At 41.8% G+C, this 22,578-nt stretch overlaps 2 protein-coding genes across 2 annotated transcripts; one reads left to right on the forward strand and one right to left on the reverse strand.

Annotated features, from left to right (window-relative positions):
• Positions 1 to 99: 99 nt before the first annotated feature.
• akap12a (A kinase (PRKA) anchor protein 12a) lies at positions 100 to 10,905 on the reverse strand. Its single transcript, XM_075448672.1, has 4 exons — positions 10,779 to 10,905; positions 9,151 to 9,250; positions 1,949 to 8,989; positions 100 to 1,845 (listed from the first exon to the last, which is right to left on the reverse strand). Exons 1-3 carry the CDS (start codon positions 10,884 to 10,886, stop codon positions 1,977 to 1,979), a joined length of 7,221 nt encoding a protein of 2,406 aa, XP_075304787.1. The 5' UTR covers positions 10,887 to 10,905; the 3' UTR covers positions 100 to 1,845; positions 1,949 to 1,976.
• Positions 10,906 to 19,393: 8,488 nt separating this feature from the next.
• LOC142365792 (syntaxin-11-like) lies at positions 19,394 to 22,566 on the forward strand. Its single transcript, XM_075447507.1, has 2 exons — positions 19,394 to 19,553; positions 20,867 to 22,566. Exon 2 carries the CDS (start codon positions 20,869 to 20,871, stop codon positions 21,712 to 21,714), a length of 846 nt encoding a protein of 281 aa, XP_075303622.1. The 5' UTR covers positions 19,394 to 19,553; positions 20,867 to 20,868; the 3' UTR covers positions 21,715 to 22,566.
• Positions 22,567 to 22,578: the final 12 nt, after the last annotated feature.

Genomic DNA, 22,578 nt, shown 5'->3' on the forward strand with positions numbered 1-22,578 from the left:
GAATGTGGATCAACCAGATTACAATACAAGAGGTACTCGAAATTTGCAGGTATTCATTTATTCAAATAAAACAGTATTTTAGTCATAAATCACTGGCTGATATATGAATACAGGTAACTCAGGCCTATGTTTTGTTTTTTTACATTTGACATTTGGAATAAAAGAGAATAAAGTATAAACACAACAGCATGTCAATCATTTCATCCCATCACAATTTGATCGCTGGGGTTATGTTGACATTGATACCTCTAAGCTCACTGGGCACGCAGCTGGAGAAAAAGCCATGATTAAGACACTGCAGATTATAACTGTATTAGTCAGAGGTACGTTGGGGGGGAGGGGGTTATTCGAACTTCAGACGTGCTGCCAACCTTGTTGCGTTCTTACTCTTGAAATTGCCCGAGGAGAATTCGTTTACAACCCCAAATTAGGTAAAGTTGGGACAGTATGGAAAACAGAAAAAAAAAAAAAACATCAATTTAAAGGACAACCCAGTGATTCTTTTTACACTCAGATCAGATTTATTTATTGGTCATGCATACGCATGAAATTTGTCCACACACACTCAGAGAGAGATGCCAAGCTGGACTGGTGGGCACCCAGGGAGAATAGGGGTACAGTGTCTTGCTCAAGGGCACCTTGGCCATGACAAGGAGGTGGACTGACACCCCTCCAGCTGTCAGTTTCACCAATCTTTTTGAGTGGCAAGAGTGGGAATTGAACCTGCCAACCTTCCGGTTATTGGACGACTGATTCTAACCACTGAGCCACAGCCGCCCTCTTGCTAATGGCAAGATGTTTCATGTTTTATATATGTACGGTACATTCCTGTGTTTCAGGCCTGTAACACCCAACAAAAATGTGAATCGGGGTTATTAAAGGCTAGTATTAAAGTTAAAATAAATAGATGTATATATATGTATGTATATATATAGATAGAGAAATATTTCTAACAGGTGATTGTAATCAAGATTTTATACTAAAACTAGATCCATGAACGGGTCTTGGACGAGCAAAGGAAGGACGATGTCCTTCACAGGAAGATTGGAGAAGACATTGAATGTAAAACCTTTGGAAACCATTTTAAAAAAAACATCTCGGGTTCATGGTGTATGCAGTTAGATAAAAAAAAAATCCCCATCCCAACTTTTCCTGACTTGGGGTTGTAGATTGTTTATTGCAAATGCGCACAGATTAGCCTGGATAAGCATTAAAACACACATTATGTACAAGATGGCATATAATTACACTATATATCCTCAGTAGGATTGGGTGATTTAGAGGCTTCTTTTTTATGAACTATCTATGAACATAGATGATACATAGTGAGAGCTGGGAAATATCTACACTAAAATATAAAAAGGTAAGTGCTGTGTGTGGGGCGCTTACATACATGAACCACTGCTGCTTCTGAACTTTTATGCTTTTGTAGCTTAAAAGACAAACCAGTTAAAAATACTCTCTGCGGCATATACATTCTATTTAAAAAGTGAACACGGTGTTAAATAAAATCGGGAAAGACCTGACATCATTAGTAGTCATAATGGCACTCCACAGAACAGCAAGTTAAATTTACTGAAAGAGGCTTTTGCGTGGTCGATGTAGTCAGACTTGAAATCTCACTGCATTCCCCCTGAGAAGATCAGCACTTTTCCAGACCACACTTCTCTTGCCACACCTCCATCAGAAGTTAAATACTTTATAATATAATGATGAAAATCAAGATTGGTGGCACCAGTAAATACTGAAATATCACTGCATTAACATGATGTCAAAGAAAAAGGCTTCGGTGGCTTTTGGAGACTTCTTTCCTTTCCTTTTCATTTTTTTCTTTGACTGTCCACCCTGCGAAGAGACAGAGAAAAATAATTTGTTTATTGAGCTTGTGAGGAACTGTGATAAAGAGCAAGCTGATTAAATCGGACTGAGATTAAGTGAAGAGGCCTACCCGTCAGTTACACTTGAGCTGGGTCACATTAATCCAGATCCTCTGCAGCGATCCTGGTTTCTCCCAGGTCCTCAAAAGCAACAGCAAAGTCTTCTCCTTCGCTCTCGACGTCACATGTGCGGAGAGTTTTCTGTGTCTCTTGCTGCCCCTCGTTGTATTCGCCCTCGGGGTCACACGCCTTTTCAAAATCACGTTCGACTTCTTCTTGTTTCTTTTGCTCACTTTCAGTCGCCAGCTCACCAGGTTCCTCTGCCACAGGAGGGGAGCTTTGTGTTTCCTCTTGAGTGTAAATGTCTTCCTCGGCATCCAGCCACACGTCTTGATCGTTTTCCTCCTCTATTTCTTTAACATCCTCCTCCGCTTTTGCCACAGAGGGCACGGGCTTCCCCAGGGGCACGGCTCTCTTCTCTTTTTGTCTGGCTGGCTGTATTACCTCTGCTACTTGAACCTGTGGGGTTGCTGTCTCCGTGGAGTCGATCTGTTCCACAGGTTCTATTATTTCGATTGCTTGGATGCCAATATCCTGCAGCACCGGCTGACTTCCAATCACTGCTTTTTGAACTGAACCTAAGTCTGCGTCTGTGATACCCGTAGCCTGAACAGCAACCTCATTTAGCTCTGCGTGTTTCACGCTCTCAACTTTTTGTGCTATATTGCTTGGCTGAAGAGGTTCTTCTGCTTCCACTGCCTGAACGCCAACTTCAAACACGTCAGTCTGTTTCACGGGTTCAGTTCTCTCTATAGGAAGTGGAGGGGGTGCTGGCCCCTTTGCTTGTCCAAACTGTATGTTCAGTTTGAATTCTAAAGAAAGACTTGAAGGGGACTCCACGTTACCTACTGATGAGATTAATCCGGTGTTTTGGGGGACCGCTAATCCAGCATTACTATGCGTCACAATCTGGTTTTGGGCAGTCTGCAGTCTTTGTGTTTCCGTGGCGTTTTCATTGAGTTTCTTCAAAGATAATTCCTCTGCCATCGCATCTCCTGCTGTGACGCATAGTTTGGATTTTTCCAGCTCTGCTTTGGTGTCCTCCAAATCCTCTTTGTGATCTTGGACGGACAGATCCAAACTTTCTGCACCGTCGGCCATTTGCTTGTGAACCTCAAACTCGTGTTGGTCAGTTAGGATTGAAGAATGTTCAATGATGGCAGTAGGTGTTTCGTCTTGACTTTCCACGACTGTGTCAGTGCCCTCCTTTATCAGCTTTTGATCCTCTGCCTCACTGGATTCACTTTTACTCATTGGAGTCGCAGCACCCGGTTGATCAGTGATTTCTTGTTCCAAATCTAGGTATTGTTCCAAATCTCCAGATCCAGGTATTGTCTCTGCTAAGTTGGCTTTCGCCTGCTGAATGACTTCTTGAACTGTCACCTTGATTTCTTCTTTGACAATTTCCTCTTCAAAATCAGGAGTGGCTGAGAGATTTTCCACTTTGTCAATGGTTTCGTGACAAACATCTATGACTTCTTTGGTTTCGGTAACCCCAACCGCTATCACCGTGTCAACTACATTCTGAGCTGATCTGATATCTACATCCATCACCTGCACCTGGAACCTGTGATTTTCCTCAAACTCCACTGAAGGCACATGCATCAAGATGACCATGCTGCCCTTCTCTGCCATCTGACTCATGTCGTTTGTCAATAATGGCGTCGCAGTCTCAACTGGATCATTGAACTCAATCTCACTTGCAGTTCTGCTTGTCAAGGGTTCATGGACCGAAAAATGAGGCTTCTCAGCTGAAACATTTTTCATTTTACATGCGACCACTTGAGTCACCAAAGCATGATCGGTTGCGGCAGCCTTTACCTCAGCATCTGGAATTTCACCTGCATTTTCCCCCTCTACACTCTCCTGCACTCCACAGACACTCACTTCATAAGTCGGTTCATCTGAAACTTCAGCACTGTCTACACAAGGTGCTGCGGTATCTTCAGTGCATATAGTTTTTTCCAGGACCTGAGCACTACTTGGTTCCTGGTTAACAGAGGATATGTGAACTGCTGTTGATGCTTGCAGCTCTTGAGCAGCTTCAGCAATGCTCTCTTCATGCTTTACCTGAGCATCACATGGGACACTTTCAATTTCCTTGTTTATCTGATCCGGTTGTGGTGTGACTGTTCTCTCAGTTTCTTCTGTAACACTGTCAGTTTCTTTTGGTTGTGGAACATCTTCCACCAATGTTTGCCTTTCGGGTTCCTGAGTGCTACTTTCCTCAATACTTTGTGCAGCTTCACATGGAGATTTAGCTGTCTCCGTTTCAGTTTCAGATATAAAATCTTTAACGTCGGTCGTTGATGCCTCTGGTTCTGTGTTAACTTCAGTTGTCTGTCTGGGTTCAGCTATAACTGTTTCCACTGTTGGAGTACCCTCTGTTATAACTTCCTCTTCGAGTGATTTGGAGTTACCTGCTTCTAAATCTAATGTAGGAACAACCGCAGCTTCTGCTTCTTGAACAGCCTCAGCTTTAGGAGCATCCTCTTGTTCAACATTAACTGCAGTCAGGGTTTCTGGTTCCTTTTTGGGTTCCTCTTCAACTTTTTCTACTGGTAAAGGAGCATCTTCTGATATTACTTCTTTTTCAAGCAATTGAACACTTTTCTTTGACTCTAACGGAGTTGCTTGTACAACTTCCAATACTTCTGTATCTTCAGAAACTTTTTTAATTTCAGAACATTCTTCAACTTCAGAAACTTTTGCAACCTCAGAAATTTCTTGAACTTCTGTAACCTCAGACACTTCTGCAACATCAGACACTTCGAGAACCTCAGACACTTCTGGAACATCAGAAACTTCTGGAACATCAGAAACTTCTGGAACCTCAGACACTTCTGGAACATCAGAAACTTCTGGAACATCAGAAACGTCTGTAACCTCAGACACTTCTGGAACATCAGAAACTTCTGGAACATCAGAAACGTCTGTAACCTCAGACACTTCTGGAACATCAGAAACTTTAGGAACCTCAGACACTTCTGGAACATCAGACACTTCGAGAACCTCAGACACTTCTGGAACATCAGAAACTTCTGGAACATCAGAAACTTCTGTAACCTCAGACACTTCTGGAACATCAGAAACTTCTGGAACCTCAGACACTTCTGGAACATCAGAAACTTCTGGAACATCAGAAACTTCTGGAACCTCAGACACTTCTGTAACATCAGAAACTTCTGGAACATCAGAAACTTCTGGAACCCCAGACACTTCTGGAAATTCAGAAACTTCTGGAACATCAGAAACTTTAGGAACCTCAGACACTTCTGGAACATCAGAAACTTTAGGAACCTCAGACACTTCTGGAACATCAGAAACTTTGGGAACCTCAGACACTTCTGGAACATCAAAAACTTTAGGAACCTCAGACACTTCTGGAACATCAGAAACTTTAGGAACCTCAGACACTTCTGGAACATCAGAAACTTCGAGAACCTCAGACACTTCTGGAACATCAGAAACTTCTGGAACCTCAGACACTTCTGGAACATCAGAAACTTTAGGAACCTCAGACACTTCTGGAACATCAGAAACTTTAGGAACCTCAGACACTTCTGGAACATCAGAAACTTTGGGAACCTCAGACACTTCTGGAACATCAGAAACTTTAGGAACCTCAGACACTTCTGGAACATCAGAAACTTTAGGAACCTCAGACACTTCTGGAACATCAGAAACTTTGGGAACCTCAGACACTTCTGGAACATCAGAAACTTTGGGAACCTCAGACACTTCTGGAACATCAGAAACTTCTGGAACCTCAGACACTTCTGGAACATCAGACACTTCTGGAACATCAGACACTTCTGGAACATCAGAAACTTCTGGAACATCAGAAACTTTGGGAACCTCAGACACTTCTGGAACTTCTATGACAGGAATTTCTTGAACTTCTGGAATCTCAGACACTTCTGGAACTTTTGTTACCTCAGAAACTTCTTTTACTTCAGAAACCTTAATTTCAGATTGATCGGTTGTTTGTTGCTCTGTGTTTTCTGATTCATCAGTAACTTCAGTGAGAGGCTCAGCTGTCTGTTTGGGTCCATCTGTATCTGTTGCAGGTGATGGAATATCCTCTGAGGATGGTGCTTCAGGAGACTGAACATCACGTTCCTCTGAAGCTAATGCAGCTGCTTCTGCTCTTGTCACTGCTTCCAACTCGTCCGCCAAAGAGGGTGGTAGACACTCAGCCTGAGAGACATTTTGTGTGGTGTCAACCTCCTTTTCTTCCAGCATTTGGACTTCCTCCTTCGCAGCTGCATCCTCAGTTTCATCTGTTAATGTAACAACCGATTCTCCTTCTTTTGAGGGTGTTTTTGAGATGTCTTTCTCTGTTTGATCCAACGCAATTTCTTCAACTGGAGCAACTTCGTCATCTTTTTCTGGTAACTGCTCTGTGGACACAGCTTCCTTTGCCTCTGACATAGGTTCCACTACATGCTGCTTCTCATCAGTAATTTGTAACTCTTTAATGCTTTCCTGTAACTCTGAAGCACTGACCTCATATACTTCATCTGCAACACGCTCAGCATGGTCAAACTCTTTGGTAGGATCCTCTGACACCATTTCTGTTGGAATAGCTTCAGTGAGGTATGACATGCTCTCAGTTTGAGCTGTTGCTGCAAGTTCATTAACTGCGTCAATTCCTTCAGCATTTAGGCCCATCTTTATAGTCGCTGCATCTGATCCTCGGTGTAATTCCAGTACTTTTGGCTGGTTTACTGCAGATGATCCAAGTATTTGATTTGAGACTGAACAAACAACTCTTTCTGAGCTTATCTCCTCTGAACACGTTGGAATTATCTTTGGTGTCATGGACACGGTCTCAGAGACCTGCTGCAGTAGCACCTCTGTTTTCATGATGTCGTATTCAGCTGGCACTGGCGTTGTGTTGCCGGATGTTTTTGAAGAATCTGACAGCTGGGAAACTGCAGAAATCATCTCAGTTTCATCTGCAAGGGTAACGTCCACAGGCTCTAGAGCAGTTATGGCCTCGGATGTGATCTCTATCAGGTCGTCCGCTATGGTGTCATCTCTTGCTGCCTCCTCAGCGACTGAGACTAAAGATGTCTCCGTCATTACCCCCTCCTCTGGAATATCACTGAGTTGTTGATGTTTACTGTCCGATTCTGTGAGATCCTCTGGTTCTTCATTTGTAACAGGTGCCGTAGAAACCTCTTTTTCGACAGGTTCTTCGTGGTCTTGGATCTCTTTTGCCTCAGTTGAAGGACCATCCTGAGGTAGGCCTTGCTCTGTCATCTTATCAGTGAGGTCCTCCTGGAGTTCATTGGCGGCTTCCTCTGGCACGTGACTTTCTATGTCTGCCTGTGTTTGTATCTGCTCTGCTGACTCATCCTTTTCAAACTCAGACAGTGGAACCACAGCTGGTGTGTCAGAGTCCTCATCAGCTGAAACTACTTCCTTATCAGCCTCATTGAGGGATACTTGGTCTTGCTTTTCAGCAGACTTTCTTTTCTTTCGTCCTGGCAGGAGTTTCTTTATGGAAAAGGAAGAATCATCTAGAGCAACTTCCCTGTCAGTGTCCTGTATATTATCTTTGCTTTCATCCTCATCCTTTACCTTCCTTTTGGGGGTGACAAGTTTTTTGAATGATTTCCATGTTGACCCTTCATCTTCCTCTGGAGGAATCGCCGTCTGCTTGGGGGATGAAGCCAGAACTTCGTACATCTCATTAGAAGTTTCCCCTGGCTCCACTTTAGCTCCGCTGTCTTGGTTTTTATCCTCAAGATCATTTTGAGGCGTTTCATCCTCAGAGTCGGATGTTTTCCGGCTTCGTCTTTTTCCAGAGCCACATAAAACAGCTTCCCATGACACAGTTGAATCTTTTCTTTTTTTCCCTTCCTCCGTGCTGTGATCTGATATTTGCTCTCCTTCCCCTGGCTTTGCTCCATCTTCTAAACTTGCGATTTTTCCCTCTTCTTGGCCCAAGGAGGACCTCTTGACGTGCTTTTGCGGAGTCAGAAGTTTTTTGAAGGAAGCCCACGCTCCCTCTTCTCCACCTGCTGGCTCTGCGGAGGTCTGTGCTGGAATTTCCTCCCTCTGATTCTCAGCTGACTCTGTAGATGACAGGAGCTGATCGGAAATGTGTTCCCCAGAGTCAAACAATCTTCCATCACTTGATTTTTTGCCTCTCTGCTTTTTGGAGAGTTTCTTTAAACTAGAGCCTGAAATGAGCCTTTTCAGAGGACTGGCTTGAACTTTGTCTTTTTCTTGAGTGCTTGGAACTCCAGGCTCATTCCCAGCTGCCTGAGCTGATTCTGCTGTCAGGGTGCCCTCTTCAAGTTCATTTCCATCAGGTTGCTGTTGTTGGTCTTGTACAGTTTGGTCCATTGTCTCTGCAGTTACCTTTGTCCCCATATCTTCCAGTTCTTTCTCAGTTACCTCGTCCTCTGCTGTCTTCTTTTTCTTACGAATACCAGAAAAGATCCCACCTGTAAAAAACTTTTTAAACTGAATTGCAATCTCTTTTCCGTCTGGAAGACTTGGAGCGAGTGGATTTGTTTCCTCTTCAGGTGTGGCATCCAGGTGTGCATCCTCACTTGCAGGTGAAGTCGTTTCTGCATCTGCATCATCAGATGCAACCTCTTCGTTAGTTTCTGTTGTTTTCTCCTCTGCTTTCTCAAACAATTCCTCCGATGTACCATCTGTCAGTGTCTGATAAGTTGTTGAATCATTGTCAAGAGGCTCCTGTGTTGCATTAAGATCCGTATTCTGCTCAGCATTCTCAAAAGTGATTTCACTTATGGCATCTTTGACGTCCTCTGGTTTGTCTGCTTCCTCCTCAGCCTCGTGTCTTGCTATGTCACCTTGGTCTGTAGAGCCTCTCTTCACTGTTAATTTCAAACTAATGTTGCTGAAAAATTTCCTAAAACTTTCATTGATATCATTCTGCTTGGCCTCCATTTCAATCAATTCAACTGGTCCTACTTCATCAGCATCAGCTTCATCAGAGAGCTCCTTTTTTAAGGGTGTCTCCTCTTCTTTCAATGGCTCTGAGACATCTTTGTCTGGAGAAAGAACAACTAAACCAGAAAAGAAATGAATAATTAAAACACTTTGATTGCAAGGGCTGCAAAAAAACGCTGCAATTCTATCAACTGAAATCCAGTAAGTCGTGCTTCTGTTGAAATGATGCCGACATAATCTGTCAATGAGCAGCACTATACAGTTTATGAGTACCTACCCTCTGCAGCAATCTCATCCTCACAGTGACCGTTAATTGCTGCTATAGAGCTGTCTGCTTTTCCATTGATCTCAGCGATCAGCACATTGTTTTTGAGAGGCTGAAACACAAAAAAACAAAGCCTGAGTGTAGAGCGCATCTCTGCGAATGTGGTGAAGACAAGATTAATTAAAAGCTAGAATATAGAAAATATAGGATTTCAGCAGTCAGTTTCACCCATTCACAAGTGACAGTCATGCAAGCCCCCTGCTGCAGTTAAAAGACAATTGAAGCTGGGCAGTTAACAAAGAATTACCACATGGAATTCGCTTGTGTCTCCTGTTTTGTAAACAAATCATACAGATCAGTTGGTTGAGTGTGGTGGTGGCCTCAGAGCTTGGGAACAAGAATCTCATGTCCAACAACTAATATGAATTAAGTTGTCAAATAAACAACTTTACAAATAGCCGAGGAGTTTTCTGGGGGGGTTTTCTAACCTCGCCTCTGGAGTTTAAACCATGATGAAGATTACTCTCTGTAAAGGCAGAGATAAAATTACTAACACGCACTCCAAATTCAGATAATTACTGGATGCCAAAAGATCAAAGGCCATATTCATAACTCATTCTTCCAGTAAAAGGTAATTCCCTATCGTACATGCACACACTAAAGTTATCTAGAGCCTGACTGCCGCTGCATGTGCGGCTCACAAATGTTCAGTAAATCAAATAAAATGTTTCAGCTTATGTAAGATCTTTGCAAACACACGTGACACAGAGGCCCCTCAATTATTCTCACAACTCATACAAAAAAGGAAGAAAAAAAAACGCTGATTCTACTTGGTAAGCATTTGCTGCTTTAAACTTTAAATAATCTCTCACAGCAATGGTTTGTTTTCCCTTTTATATCATATGATCACTTTAAGTCAAACATGTCAGCAAAGTATCTTAAACCTAAAGCTTTAATAGCTCTCATCGCTGTTACATAATAGTGCTTTCTGTCTGACTTCCTGCTCAGCATGACCAGGTAATGATGTTGTACACAAATAATCAATGTTGCTCTCTGCTGAGTGCAGCAAAGAGGACATTGTATCCCTCTTCTTGGCTCTACTCAGATTCCACTAAATAATTCCCTACAGTAAGTGCAAAATCCCTGCAACAGCAGTACGACAGTGTGAGCGGGCTCTCCAGACGTTTGCACGTCAGGATCAAGCGAAAAAAAAACCCAGCAACTTGGTTCTGATTTTACACTTTAAAAAAAGAAAATGATTAACTGTTGCCTCCTGGGTGAACCTGAGAAAAAAAAAAGTTCAACGGTAGAGGGTGTATTTGTTTTTGATTAACAATGTCGGTGGGAGAGCTGGGGTGGATGTGCTCAAGGACTTTACTTTTATTCTGCTGTTAATGGATGTGCTGGCTGGCAGCATCCGCACTGTCCTGACAACAGCAAAACCCAGACTCAGCATCTCTGCAGCTTTTAACAACCACCAGCTCAAATCTTAGGAGGGTTTTTATTATTATTAAAAAATAAATTAAAAAATGTAATCAAACCACTGAAAATCGTTTGAAATTGTAGGATTAGTCATTAGTCTGTACATAGAAGGGATTTTTTTTTTTTTTATACAGCAAGACGGAATAAAAACCTGATACCTTCTCGTCAATATGCGGCTCAGTTTGAACATCATCCACTTTTCCGCTCTCCTCCTCAGCTGCTGCATCCTTCTTGTCGTCCCGTTGCGCAGACTGAGCGTCTCCCATTATCGGAGCTGCAGAGCGTCACTATCCGGATGGAGCCGCACAAGTGATGAAAATATCCTCCCCAGGAAGAAAGGCTCAGCAGGCACAGCAGCCGGTAACTCCGTGAGGCGAGAAAGAGGGTCAGCTCTCAAATGCTGCAGGCTGGATGTTGACAAACTATTTTTTCCTCTAAACGCCTCCCAACAAGATCACATGAAGCCATATGAGCCGAGCCCGGCCCGGCCCGGCCCGAACCAGCCCGCCTCCCGCTGCATCAGAGAAGGGGAAAAAAAAAAAAACTGCAGAGAAAACAGCCTGTAATCAGATGACTGAGTAAATGTCCGCGAAACAAGCACGAACCTGCACCATTGTAGATTTACCACGGTGTACACGAGTCTGAAACAAACAAGTGTCCAGTTAAAGATTTTTATTTATTTATTTTTTTAATTTGAAAGCAGAAAAAGTCAGGCACCCTGTAAACCTCTTTTTACAGGGATATTCAGAATCCATCTTTGATTTAAGAGATATGTCCTTCAGTTTCTTTCTTTCTTTCTTTTTTATACATGGATGAATACACTGCATCTGAACTTTGAATTTGTAATTGAGCTAAATCAATCCGCACAATGGCAATATCTTGCTCATTCAAAAAGTTAACCTGCGGCCCCTTTTCTCTTTTCTTCTCTTATTTTTCACCCTCCTTTGGCTGAAGATGTGCCCCAGTCTTTGTGAGCCATGTCCCAGCTGTAAGCCATGTGCCTATGTCGCTGCTACCATGACATTATTGGAACAGGCAGTGCAAGAGCTGGCAAATGGACACAGCTGTCCAGCTGTAGTGACAACATTCAATTTTCGAAGTTTACTGGAACTGATACGGCAGCAGCCAGAACCCCAATGTGGGAAATGTTCCATCACAACAGCAAAAAAGAGAGACACAGAGCATCGTGTCTCCATATATTTTTAAGCTGTAAATAATAGATTTACTTATCCTAAATCAAAGCATTCATGGGGGAAGAACTAGACTTGAGGAGATTATCTAAAATTCAGACACAATTATTGAATTGAAATATTCTTTTTCATTAAAATGATCATTATAAAGAATAAAAACACCTACAAACACTAATCATTGAAATGCACCACAGTTAATCTTTACCTGCAGTCTGAACCATTGGAGAAATTAGGGCGTCAGCTACAAGTTATTTGATGTTGTGTCTTTTTTTTCATCCATTATCAAATTTCAGTGGTTGCAACCGACAGCTCTACCACCAGGTCATGCTCTAGAGGCACTTTTTTTTTTTTTTAATTTCCTCTTATCAAAAACGACTTTTTGATAGACTGTTTGTCTGTTTTCGTCAAGTCCGATCTTTTGTTTGTATTGAGACAAATGACCAGAAAGCATTAAGTCACAGACAGAACAGCCCTGAGGATCACAGGACATTACAAGCACTTGTGCCATGAAAAAGGTCCAATCCAGGGGGCAAAATGGATGGCCCGTTTCTTAAAAGTGAAAAGTGATTGTGAATGTCAGGGGTCTTGTTCACAAGTGACAGGAAAAAAGGGTCAGTGAGTTCCACCACAGGTCCGATACATCTGATAAATGAGGAGCTGTGACAAAGCCCTCGATTTACCTGACAGTCCATGTCCCTACGCTAATCTTTGGCATTGAACTTTGGGTAACTTTGACCCAAAAGCGATGTTTTCTAAATATTTTCGCCACTCTTGGATCTGATGAGAAGTTCAGTTATCTGGGAGGAGGTCAGCCAAGACCAGATGCTTCACATTAAGAGGAGTCAGTTGAGGTAGTTCCAACACCTAATGAAGATGAGGCCCTCCGTTAATTAGGAGGAGTTGCAGGAAGTTGCCAGAGAGGCCTGTTGCTGCCCTAAATAGCCTGAAAGGATTGATTCTTGCTGGTCTTGTCAAGTTGTGACGATTGTTGTAAAGATTGTATGGTTGATTTGATTTCAGAGCACGTAAGAAAGCTTGATGCATAAGACATCAGGAGGCATCACGTGTGATTCTTCTGCAATTGCGTCATACATGAAATGATTCAGCATGTCCGTCTGTTATCTTAATTGATTGTCAGTATCCAAGGTATCTTTTATTAATTGATAAAACTGTGTAATGCCTGTAGAATTATTTCAAACAGCATGGAAAACCTATGGAAATCGTCAAAGATTTTGAAGTCAAGCAATAAGTTTTCTTGAAAATGGAAATCAACTGACTGATCAAACCTTTGAGCCAAACAGACTTAATGTGATTTGGGGAGTAAACTGAGACATGTGGGCAGAATATCATGAGCAAAGCAAGAAAACACTAAACAGTCTGCCAGGGTGACTGAGCTTCAAGATGTCAAGTTTTAAATGAAAAGCGCTGCTGAAAAAGCTTAACGCTTTCATTTTCAATCTCAAATGTTAAAACACTTGCATTTAGATCCAAGCTAGTTGGCCCTGTAACCAGTCTTAGCACTAAGCTAAGCTAACCGGCTGTTGACAAGAGCCCCATGTTTACAGCAAAGATGTAAGAGTGGTATCTATAATGTCATCTAACTGTCAGCAAGAATGCAAATAATCATAATTCTGTAGGAAAGCATCCAGAACTGCTGAGCTATCAGTGACCTATCGGCCTCGCATGCGAGCACGTGTGGGGTTTTTTTTTCCTTGAATTTGTCGGTCGCCTGTAGCTTGCTGTGTGTCCTGTCATGTTTCCAAACTTCATTTTGTCAGAGAACATTTACTTAAGAAGCAGTATGCTCATGAAACACGAAAACACTTTTTTTTCCTTGCAAATTTCCTGTTTCTCAACTGTCCATTTTGCTCACGGTGGTGTTTTGTTAGTCTGTCAGCCTTAATACACCTCTGCAACATATTTTCTGTGCAGTCTTGAGATATATAGAATTTATCCATCCTGTCCATATGCTTTTCGAAAACCTTGTCATAGATCACTGAAGGGTTCATTTTCTAAGCAAAAGAATAAGTGTTTCAAAAACACAAGTACCCATCCATGTGTCTGATTTATTCCCAGATATTCATGTATCTGTAATAAAAGAATCTGCTGATTCCACTGACTGTAACTGCGCAGTCAGACAATGTTGTAGTTTGGCCACTTGCCTAAATCACAGAATAAAGAGAAATTATTCACTGAAACTAAATTTACATGATCAAAACAATCACAAATCATCCCAATGGCACAGCTGTAGTTCAGGAGAAGGAGCAGACGTCGCCCTGTTGGAGAATCAGAGGTTCAATGCCCTGCTTCCCCAGGCCTCATGTCTGGGTGTCTTTAGGGAAGACACTGAGCCCCACGTTGGCTCTGATGCATTCACTGATGTGTGAATGTGTATGACAGAGAAGACAGCCCTCTCTCCAATACTGTGTAAGACTAAGAAGTGCTGTGTAAATGTGGTTTGTATTGTAAAAGCATTTTGAGTGGTCATCTAGGCTAGAAAAGTGCTATATAAATGCAGTCCATTTTCCATTTACATTCAGCATTCTGTAGTTTTTTGTTTTCTTTTAAATAGATGTATGAATAAATCTGTTTAGACTTAGAAACTTTTCCTCTAGTTATTACTACTATTGACTCTATCCCTGTGTTTTTATTCTTCCAAGTAGGGTAGATGCCCCTTTTCTCTGGGAATAAGGGAATAGTGGTCATCTAGTCATCTAAATGTGCCCCAGTTGTATACTGAATATCAGGGGCGATTTTAGGATCTGGTCTTTAGGGGTGCCCAGCCCCCAGTGCTCACAGAGGCACATTATTTCTCACTAATTGAGGCGAACTAGTACATTTATAAATTTTGGAGCCGTATTAGTTTTGCTTTGAGTAGTGTTTTCCCCTACAACATTCAATTTTGACCTCTTCATTTCAAAAGACTGTGGCTTAACAGAGAGCCTGAGACAAATATTGAAGATAACTCAACATTTAATTTGGGAGTAAAGAGTTAAAACAAAAACAAATGCTAGAAAATAAATAAAATGGTCACTAATATAATGCATCCTTGAGCAAAAAAAAAATGTGTTTTTGCATAATATAATATTTTGAAAATGTGCTGAGCCAGGGGGTGCCGAGCTATCTCACGGTGTTGCCTTGGCACCACTAAAAATACCCTAGCCTCGCCCCTGCTGAATATAAACACAGCTCAAAGTCTACATTGGACAAGGGGTGAAAACTGATGATGGCCTCACACTTTTACACACTATTATCATTCAAATTATGCAGATGAATTTGAACTAGAAGCCTCCCGAAAGAAGAATGGACTATAATCCCACTGATTTTAGGTAATAATAAGGAAAGGACAATTTATCTTGAAGAAAAATGTGTCTGGATATCTGTTACCTGCTTTCAGATAAACAGAAATTTTGACACACATCATAGAAGGGGTTACTTGTAGCTGTGCAACACTTGCGTTTATAAGTTTACTCCCAATGTCACCATCAGCAAAGATTAGATAAGTAATATTCCATCATTCATGGCTGCCTTTAGTTGATCATATCAGATGTCAGATTTCAGTCAGATAAGATGGTTCAGCAACTCAATGCTGTGAGTCTGTAAGGGTTTAACTGCTCAGTTTTGTTCAACTTTATACCGGCATACACACAAGTACCAGCACAAGTAAGATCAAAAGGTCCTTTTAACCTTAGGTTTTTCTCTTCACAAAGTCCTTCTTAAATTTTTTAATCTTATTAAAAAAAAGTGTGTGATAAGATGCACACCTTATTTTTGCTCCACAATGAAGCTCTACATATGAGCTGCGAAAGCTGGGGACAGGTTAACTTAAAACAAGAATGATGCGTCACTGAAGCTGAACAAAGTGAGAGCTTGGGAAATCAGAAAGAAACATCTCCAAACCCATGACAGGCATTCATGTTAATTTGATCAGATGCTCCGAGACACTGGTGCTGTTATGTGAACCTCAGTACGGAGTTAATAAGTTGAGATAATTAGAGTCACAACTTCGGGTAACTGGAAACAGCTGATGTTTTCTCCGTTGATAACAGCAGCCTAACTCCAGAGGCCTGATGTAACATAATATAATCAAGACACGGGGGGTCTCAGCGAGCGCGACTGCGTGTGCATGCATGTCCTCTTTTTGTACATGGGCATTTCACAGTATCAAATATGAGCAAGTGGACGAAATTCAAACCCAGTGAATGAGTCTTTATGCTTTATCACATTTTTTTTTCTATGCATGTGAAATTAGATTAGAAACCATGAATGTCAGCAAAGTTTTGTAGATTATCACAGTGTTACTGCATAAATCTGTCGGAAATAGCAGAAAATGTCATTAACGCAAGCCTCACTCGCACCACTGAAATTGTTGTAACTTACTGTACATCAGCAAAAAAAAACCAACAAAGCATGATATTAGATTAAATTTGCTGCTTTACAGAGACAATTATCTTACATGTAAAATAGTGTACCTTGGCCTGAAGATTTAACTGATTTATTCTCTAAGTATGATTAAAGACTGGCTGACTGAATTTCACACTACACTACATTTTCAGTAATATTTCATGACAGCCGCAGTCAGTTTTAGGAGGGACTTAGTTCGTCCGAGCCAAGCAAGTGGATTCCTGATTATGTAATAGCATCTTTTGTGTAATAGGGAGATATAAGATTCCTCAAAAAGAAAAGTGTCAGCAAACAAGTCTGCCATTGTGACATGGTGACTGGATGACAGTGAAATGGGCTGCTTTCAAATATCTAAGTGCACAGAATGGACTGTTGTCTTTCAGTTTAGCAGATTTGTGGCCTAATTCAAGAATGTTCGTCCATTCACAATGAGCTGTGATAGAACTGCCACTGTTTTATTCAACTCTTCATCTGTCTGGTAGATGTGAACATGTGATAAGCGGCGCGGAGGCTGAGTTTAATTTCTGCTCATCACATGCGAGCATCCTAACTGGTGATCAAGGTGGTCCACATCTGAAACTCGGTTTATTGATTTAGAAAAAAAAAAAAAAAACTCAAATCAGAACCAGGTGACTGAGAAGAGGTAACGTAATTTAAACTGATGCTTTTAACTCTTTTATGTTTGTTGAGCTGAGTTTAGAGCTGGGGGATTAATTGAATTAATAAAGTCCATCTATAAAAAGCTACAGAAGTTTGGTATGAGTCTCCTTGTATCTTCAAATAGAAGTGGACTGCATGAATTAAAGTTGTTTTTTTACATGTAAAATGAGAAATAAACATAAGAAAATGTGTTTTCTCCTTGATATAAAAATGTATGCTTCTATCAGACAGGTAAATTGACAAATATTTAGTTCCTTAATAGACTTCACATTTAAAAATGTAATAAGAAAATTCAGTTTATTTCTGCAGTGCCAGTTCACAAAAGTAACCCCGGCAAAAGACCCACAGAGATCGCTCAGGGCCAACCGAGCCAGTCCTAAAAACAAACTTTACAAAGAACGAAAAAGTTTTAGGCTTAAACTTGATTGTAAAGAAGGCGTCTACCTCCTGAGCTCAAACTGGAAGCTGGTTGTTTACCTTAAATCTGTGCAAACAACCTGATGAGCAGTAGGTGGTACTGTTGTACCACTGCCATCTCCTGGACAAAATAAACGCTCCATCAGCAAAGCAAACTCTTCAACTCTTCAGCCCAAATGAGAAGTACAGTGTGACATCAGCCCTTTCAGAAAGTTTTCAGAACTTCTCAGAACTCAAGTGTCTACATTTGGTCAGTTGTCCTTGAGATGCCTCTACAACTTGAATAGAGTCCTTCTGCGCCTAATTGAATTCATCCATTCATTTCCTCCAACCGCACCTCCACCAGGATGAAAGGTGGGGAACCAGACTGGTCTAATTTAATTCATCAGACACAATTAAGAATCCTCGTGTTTGTTTATGGACCTGCTGGACAGAATTGTGTTGAAGCACCGAAGGGATACAAGGACATTTCTGCTAAATAGCCTGTTCCCAAAGGTGCCCCAGGCTCCATCATTCTGAAATGGAGGAACCAAGGAAACATCAGCAAGCTTCCTCAGTCTGACTGCCCTAACAAACGGACAAATCGTGAACAAAGAGCCTTTGTCAACAGAATGAGATCCAGAGTTCCTTTGTGGAGATGGGAGAATCTCATAGAAGGATAACTATTCCTGTGGCATATCAGACAGAAGCAGTTACTTACTGAACGGCACATGACAGCCTGACGGACATTAGCCAGAAAATACACAAGTGGCTCTCAAACCATGAGAAATCATTTCGATCAGATCATCCTTTTCTGATTTAACTGGATATTTAGCTTTACTCCAAATTAAAAATCATTTGTCGTAAATCACGCTCAGAAGAAAAAAAAAGGGCGTGCAAACAGACTAAACTGCTGTCTTTAGTAATATCAGAGTAAATGATGAGGCGGTTGTTTCTTCTCATATGAGTATATCAAGCATTCAAAATGAGTGTTCAACATCTCTCTCTAAGATGCAGCAGGTGTGGCGATAGAATGAAAACATGTTCAGGCTCACATTTGAATTTTAAAAGCCCCTTCGGATTCAAGTGTTTGTTGCCATCTAGTGGTTACTTTCAAGTGACGTCCCAGTGTTTCGTTCATTTTACTTATCTCGTTTCATGAGTTTTTAATACCAACTGCTTTGGGTTGACTCTTTGGATTGATCAAATCTACGAGGGGACAGCTAAACAACAAATCTGTGTTTTTTTCCTGTTACTAAGCGAAGTACAACCAAAGCAAACAGTGTAAACATGTCAGACCTTGAGCAAGTGATTGTTGTATGAGATGAACCAAACAAGCTGCTGCTTTCCCTGTGGTTATGTGGGGGATCTTTAGCCATAAGTGGTTTCATTCACGCTGCTCTTCTTTATACGAGGCAGTTACACGGTGTCAGAGCGTGCTTTGAGCTGAGTACCTTAGCGTTAAAATTCCCCTCTGAAGTGTGACTCAGACTTACGGAGGCTGATGGAAATTATAACTACGTACATCCCACTGTTGCCTTTGGAAATTACTGAATCACCCAGCCTCCCACTCATCAACTGAACCTTTCACACTCTTGTCCAAATACACTTTAACTTCTTTTTCTGGCTGCTTGACTGATAATCTTTTGACAGTCTGTGGTTTCAGTGTGAGCAGTGTGTAAATGAAACTTTGGCCAGATTACATTTCATTTAACTGAGAAGTTTTCAGATGGAAGAGCTGATATCAGACTGCTGCAAGACCTCATGACTCCTTATCACATATGGACATTATGGTCCCGCCCCTTAAGGAGATTAAATATCTGAAATACTTCCTCTTTATTTTTTGTAATGCTTCTGGTGTCTAGTGTCACTTTGTTTTTTAAGGCCTCAACACAATCCCTTCACCAACTTCCTTGTTTAAATGCAAATTAAAGGAAGAAATGCATCTTAAAGAGTAAATGTACTTGCCGCTGACTTGAGAATAGAAGAAAGTAAGCGCATATTTCAGTCACTTTCATGATAAATCCACGAGAGTTTTGGCTTTGCCTTGCTCTACGTCACCCTGTGCCGCCATGTGACACGAGAGGAATGCAGAAAGTTTTGTTTCTAACAGCCATCCCTTTTAAACAGGTGCATCAGTGGTGATGGTTAGCGTTTTTTACAGATCATCCGCTCTCACCGCAGCCACTTGCTGGACTTAACTCCCGCTCTCATGACAAGCTTTAACCAGAGAAGACAAACAAACATTTGTGAGCCATCTACAGAAAACTAACAGCTGTACAAGTAAGAGATTCTGTCATTACACATGTCATGTTCTTCGGATTTGACCAAAAACTATGTCTGCACTGAACTCTAAAGACAGCACAGGTCATAGGGCCTCAAATTGTACATCTTTTTTACACTTACAGTTGTAGAAAACATCTACAAAATAATGAAAATGGGCTTTATCTTCTGTAGAAATCAGCTAAGACAAACCACACTTCCTTGAGTCACTGGGCCGTGCATGCAGTTCATCAGGCTGCTCAGGAATACGAATTCTTCCTCCTCTGCTGATTTAGTGGGTTTCACGTAAAACTCTTTCATTCGAGTGTGACTTCGGTCCTCAGAGCCAGCTATTATTGAGTACAGTAACTTTTACGCCGTACTTTTGCACTTGTGAACTTGTTTGGTGAGTCTCGAGACACGTTCTGGTGAACCAATATCATTCATCTAAGATGTCTTGATACTGCAGACGCAGAAAATGCTCACTGACGCGTTGCGAAAAGCTCCTCCGTAGGATTGTGTGTTTGACTGACCCTTTGCCTGTTTGATGCCTTCAAACATTTATTACATGAACAAGTAGAAGCTTATTTATCATCTCTTGACTTTTTGCCTTTAGGTGTGAGGTGGTGTTGGGAAATGCACCCCAAATGTATCAGTATTTCACTTTCGCGTGGCCCTTTCCACTCCAGCCGCACCCTCACACACACTTATTGGTGTGGTCCCTTAGTTACAGGTCAAAGAAAAAGCTCTTAAACTCTGATGTTTACTATAAAAAAAAGATTAAAAAAATGAAAGCTTTTAAAACAATAAAAAAAAAACTCTGGAATTCAGTGGCCCAGTCTTGTAAAGAAAATGTGTAATGGGTACGTTTGTCCCCATGTCCAACAAGTAGTCCAGAAATTGTCAGATGGTCGGAAGGTTTTTATTTCCTGTTGTTTTGTGTTCAGTCTACGTGATGCCTTCCTGTAAGCAGATATCCATCTATGTTCAACCTACCGACATGCCTTTTATATCTCTTCCCCTAACCGATTGTCACTGACACCAAAGTCAAAAGGTGAAAAGGGGTCAGATGGGACTCTTATTTGGTTCTCCTGTCTCCATGGCTGTAACACCATCATCCACCCCTTCAGCTGTATAAAATGTGTGCTTGTTTCAGTTTCACCTTTAGCTGTTTTCTAAGTGTTTTTTATGCCAATGAGTTCCCAAAAGGTCAGCTGACTCGAAAACCATCTCTCTGAGTCTCTAAACTACAGAACACTGCTCTGTTTAAGACACCTGATTGACAAATTCTTGCCCCCAAATGAATCTGACTCTTATATTACTGTTTCCTTCAGGCATGAGAGACAGACTGGAGAACCTGCACGAGGTGCAGACCGACCCTGAAGGTTTCAGCACAGTGGAACTGGCAGAGCATGGAGCAGCAGCGGATGCTGAGACGGAGCTGGATGGCGTCCTGAAGGAGGCCCAACGAATACATCTGGAAATCCAGCAGATCCAGAATGACATCAGTGAGCTGAAGGATGTGAACTACCAGGCTTTGAACAAGACCTCCCATCCAATTGTGACCAAGCGGGACTCCAACGCAATCGGCGCAGACATTAAGCGCAGAGGAGAAGCTGTGCTGCAGCAGCTGCACATGATGAATGACCTCCGAGGACAGCTGGAGGCTCAGCGCGGCAGCTCTGACCCCACAGCACGAATTGCTCGAACGCAGTACCAGTGTCTCAGCAATGCTCTGCGGGAGGTGATGTTCAGCTACAATGACACAGAGATGGGCCACAGGGAGGCTTGTAAACGGCAGATCAAGAGGCAGATGGAGGTGGTAGGCAGGGAGGTCAGCGAGCGGGAGCTGGAGGAGATGATGGAGGGCGAGGAGTTGTGTGTGTTCAGCGTCCATGTGACGGGGAAAACCGCCCGCTCCGCCCTCCTGCAGATTGAGAGCCGACACCAGGAGCTGCTGGAGCTGGAGAAGAGGATCGAGGGGATCCAGGAGCTGTTCCTGGACGTGGGCGTGCTCGTACAGGAGCAGGGTGTGGGGGTCCAAAGCATTGAGAAAAATGTCCAAAACGCCGAGGGGTTTATTCAGGATGGCATAGTCCAGCTGGATAGAGCCGCTGCTTCGGATAAAAACAACCCCTTCAAGAAGCTGTTTTGTGGCTGTTTCCCATGTTATCACAATTAGGGGTCACGTAGCTCTTTGCGATTGTAAAATGACGTCAGACTTAAACGCACTGGTTTCAAGGGTTAGAAGAAACCCACAGATGTGCAGCACCAAAGATGGACAGTCTGCAGGAAGTTCTGGCCACTGACAATGAATGAAGGGATCTACACTGGTTTTAAACTAATATAAGACCAAATAAACTGTATGTGTCATGCAAGCAACAGTTGAAAGTGAAATATATAACTTAAAGCAACAAGACTGTCCCCAAGTAGTTACATATTTCCAGAATTTGAAACATCGGACATGAGACATGTTCTCTCAATCATGGACTGTCAAGTGTTTGGGTTTTTTTTGGCTTTAGTAAAAATCTTTTCAATGCTTCCCTAGTCAGGATATAAAGCATTAAACAAACACCTGGAGCGTTGTTTTCTGATTTCTTTCCTAAGTTAAGTTAACTCTGTAACTACTGATTAAAACTTGTTAATAGCGAGGCAAAAAAAAACCTTCCTAATTCGTGCTGTATTGGTACCTGTATCTGTAATTTGTACAGATGTATATGTCTCTCAGACCAAAGATGACTATTACACTTTGATTAGTGTGTGACCTGAAGGAAAATGTAAAAAAGCCTCCACTCCTCATTGTACAATTTGCTTATATTACCTCTGTGTGCTGGAATATGCTTCTAAACAAACTCTGTGGTTTTCAGAGTCACTGTTTAACTTTTCACTGTGTCACATTAGCATGTTCTGACTTTTTTTTTTTTTCATTCGCACTGCAATAATTCAGTGTGATGATCTCAACTGCAGTGAGAGGGAAAATAACTTGTGTCTAATGTGTCATCCTGAGAATAAACTGGACGCCTTGTAAATCCAAGAGATGTTTAAG

This window comes from Odontesthes bonariensis, chromosome 17 (assembly GCF_027942865.1).
Source record: "Odontesthes bonariensis isolate fOdoBon6 chromosome 17, fOdoBon6.hap1, whole genome shotgun sequence".
Classification (NCBI taxonomy): Eukaryota; Metazoa; Chordata; class Actinopteri; order Atheriniformes; family Atherinopsidae; genus Odontesthes; species Odontesthes bonariensis.